Source organism: Amphimedon queenslandica, unplaced genomic scaffold (assembly GCF_000090795.2).
Source record: "Amphimedon queenslandica unplaced genomic scaffold, v1.1 AMPQUscaffold_8568_Cont19488, whole genome shotgun sequence".
Lineage (NCBI taxonomy): Eukaryota > Metazoa > Porifera > Demospongiae > Haplosclerida > Niphatidae > Amphimedon > Amphimedon queenslandica.
Window position 1 is genome coordinate 1 of NW_003551155.1, and position 2,635 is coordinate 2,635.

At 34.6% G+C, this 2,635-nt stretch overlaps 1 protein-coding gene across 1 annotated transcript; it reads left to right on the forward strand.

Moving 5' to 3' along the window:
* Positions 1 to 1,376: 1,376 nt before the first annotated feature.
* LOC109591270 (uncharacterized) lies at positions 1,377 to 2,624 on the forward strand. The gene is made up of 3 exons (XM_020007034.1): positions 1,377 to 1,583; positions 1,894 to 2,082; positions 2,314 to 2,624. The coding sequence occupies exons 1-3, from the start codon at positions 1,494 to 1,496 to the stop codon at positions 2,515 to 2,517; spliced, it is 483 nt and encodes a 160-aa protein (XP_019862593.1). The 5' UTR covers positions 1,377 to 1,493; the 3' UTR covers positions 2,518 to 2,624.
* The last annotated feature ends 11 nt before the right edge of the window (positions 2,625 to 2,635 follow it).

Below are 2,635 nucleotides of genomic sequence, written 5' to 3' on the forward strand. Positions count from 1 at the left end.
AGCATAGCTATGGCGTCTGGAATAATCATTTTTAGCAGAGAAAGCAGCAAAGAACATCGAAAAGAAAGAAATAGAGCCTCAAAAGCATTGGGCCATGTGATAAACTTCTTAATGGGTGGAGTAGTATTGGAAAGGCGTGTTCTGGGCGTGTTTTACTGTACACACATGGCGCGAGTGAAGAAGAGATTTTCCCGTTTCTTTTAAGAAGATACAAAGAAGTAAAGAGGCTTTGTGCTTTTATAAAGTCTTGCTAATCATGGGCAGTTTCTTAGCTACAGATTTGGCATGGTAGAAGTCTGTTATACACCTCGGTCTCGGTTGCTATGGGTTTATTTACCTCGGGACTGCGTCCCTCGGTAAATAAATCCCATAGAAACCTCGACCTCGGTGTATAACCTATACTTATTAATAATGACATCATGATGCCATATCACTATTAGTAATAATTACTTAATCGCAATTTTTAATACCAGCAAAATCTCCTCGTGCTAAAATCGCAAAATTTGGTACCCGCAATTAAAAGTCACTCTAAGGTAACTAATTTTGAGTTACATCAGCTACATAAAAGTAACAAGCGTAACAGTGTAAAAATATTCCTATAATTGATTTCACCACCTTGCAAGTACAACTTGGTCATTATTAAGACTTATAGAGGTTCTCTCTACCTTCTAATGCTTCTAGAGAAGTCTTTAGACAATATCTCTAAGTTCTCTTGCTGTTAGAAAGCACAAAATTTTGTCCCATGTGTAAGCCGCCATTTTGTTTACCGTGGCCATTCCCACCACGTAAAGGAGTGTAGGCGGGTGGTTGCTAAGGCTTGTTATTTCTCCAATACAACATGTATAGAAGAAATGTAAGTGTGGACATACAAATATACAAACATCGCACGTGGGTGAAATCAATTATAGGAATGACCTGGGGACATAGCCCCCAGGTCGTTAAAAATACAAAACTCAAAACGAAGCCTTCAAGCATGGTTTGCATGGATGCATCCTACTCCACCTATTAATAATTTGTCTACATGGTCTAATTAAATTTATTGATTAACGTCCCTGACCAATGCTTTGTGTGGGTGAGGGACTAGGTAGTCTGGTTGTCTGTCATTCATTCATTCATTTAGTTTACTGAACTCTAATAATCATTTTACTCCATTTATGAATGATATTGTCAAATGTTGTCATATTGAGCCACAACTGACATGTATCTGTAAAAAGTGGAACAAAATAACATTTAAATCTGTCGTTTTTTTCCAAAACTGCCAATCATCAAATTGAACTCAGTTGCAGCGATTTTTTCTTGCTATAAAAATATACATGTATATACATGTATACATGTATGTACATGATATTTGCAGTGTCATGCTTAATAATTCTAATTATACTATCTATTTCTATTTACATGTAGGACAATGGATTATTCCAACTATTAGTGGTCAGTGTTGTCCTCCTACTAGTCACTTTGCTATTGAAAAGATTACTAATAATAAAGCTGTCATGTTTGGTGGAGCAATGGCTAGTGATGATGGCTATGATAGATCTGTTAATACAGTCTATACATGTCAACTGGAGTCTGATACTACAATAGTAAGTTATCTTATTACTGTATGGGATGTATTCATTGCATGGATCAATCATGTTTGGACATTAATACATGTACATACGGGTATAGGTTGTAATTTGAAAAATGTATTTAAATGAGTATTACATGTAGATTTGGTTTAATAATTTATTTTAATGGAAACTATGTACAATTATCACTAGTATTAACAATTATTGTATATATAGTGATGCCTAAAGATTTATTTTATAATTAAATGGACAAAGTCTTAAGTATAATAGAACAGTGTACATGCATTAATACATTTTATAATATTGATTAATTCATTTTATCTAGCACTGGGAGAGTGTTAAGGGACCAGTAGTACCTGCTAGTGTACAGTGGCCTGTGGGGAGACATTCTCATGCTATTACTAGTATCATCAGTGACTCACCTACACTAGTAATGATAGGTGGAGAGGGTAATGATGAGCAACTAGTAAATGATAGTTGGTTACTGAATACTAGTCAGTACCAGTGGAGTAAGGTAGGTGTATAATGTTATTAGTTTAGAGTGTACATGTGTGTGATACAGTGATTGTACAGTAGTTGTCATGTTAATGTATTGTATTGTATTAATACCTTAGAAATACTCACTGTGTGCATGTACAGTACATGTACCTAATGCATGTACATGTATATTCCCTTAAATATTTGTAACATATTGTAAATACTGTTTACATGATAAAATATTACCATACATGTATTATTTCAACAGATTGTTCTACCCGAATCTGTTACTGGTAGACACTCTCATTCCTTATCATCAATAATGATGAGTCCAGACTGTGTGTGGTTGGTGGTAGTGGGTGGGGAAGGAGCAATTGAATGGAAAGATGTAGGAAGAGGATATGAGCAACCATTTGCTGACTATATCACTGATCCTAATATCACAATGTTAATAGAACTAGGTAAGAACTGAACTATTTTGTATTGTATGTACTGTATAGAGGGATTTATTGGAGATACAACTTAAGTTTGAATACATCATTGCTGGTATTCCATAACATAACATGAGGGAATTATTATTGTTATAATGA

Coding starts and splice junctions, on each gene's coding strand:
- LOC109591270 (XM_020007034.1), top strand. CDS start 1,494: ATGTTTGGTGGAGCAATGGCTAGTGATGATGGCTATGATAGATCTGTT. Junction 1,584..1,893: donor TGGAGTCTGATACTACAATA/GTAAGTTATCTT, acceptor CATTTTATCTAG/CACTGGGAGAGTGTTAAGGG. Junction 2,083..2,313: donor GTCAGTACCAGTGGAGTAAG/GTAGGTGTATAA, acceptor TTATTTCAACAG/ATTGTTCTACCCGAATCTGT.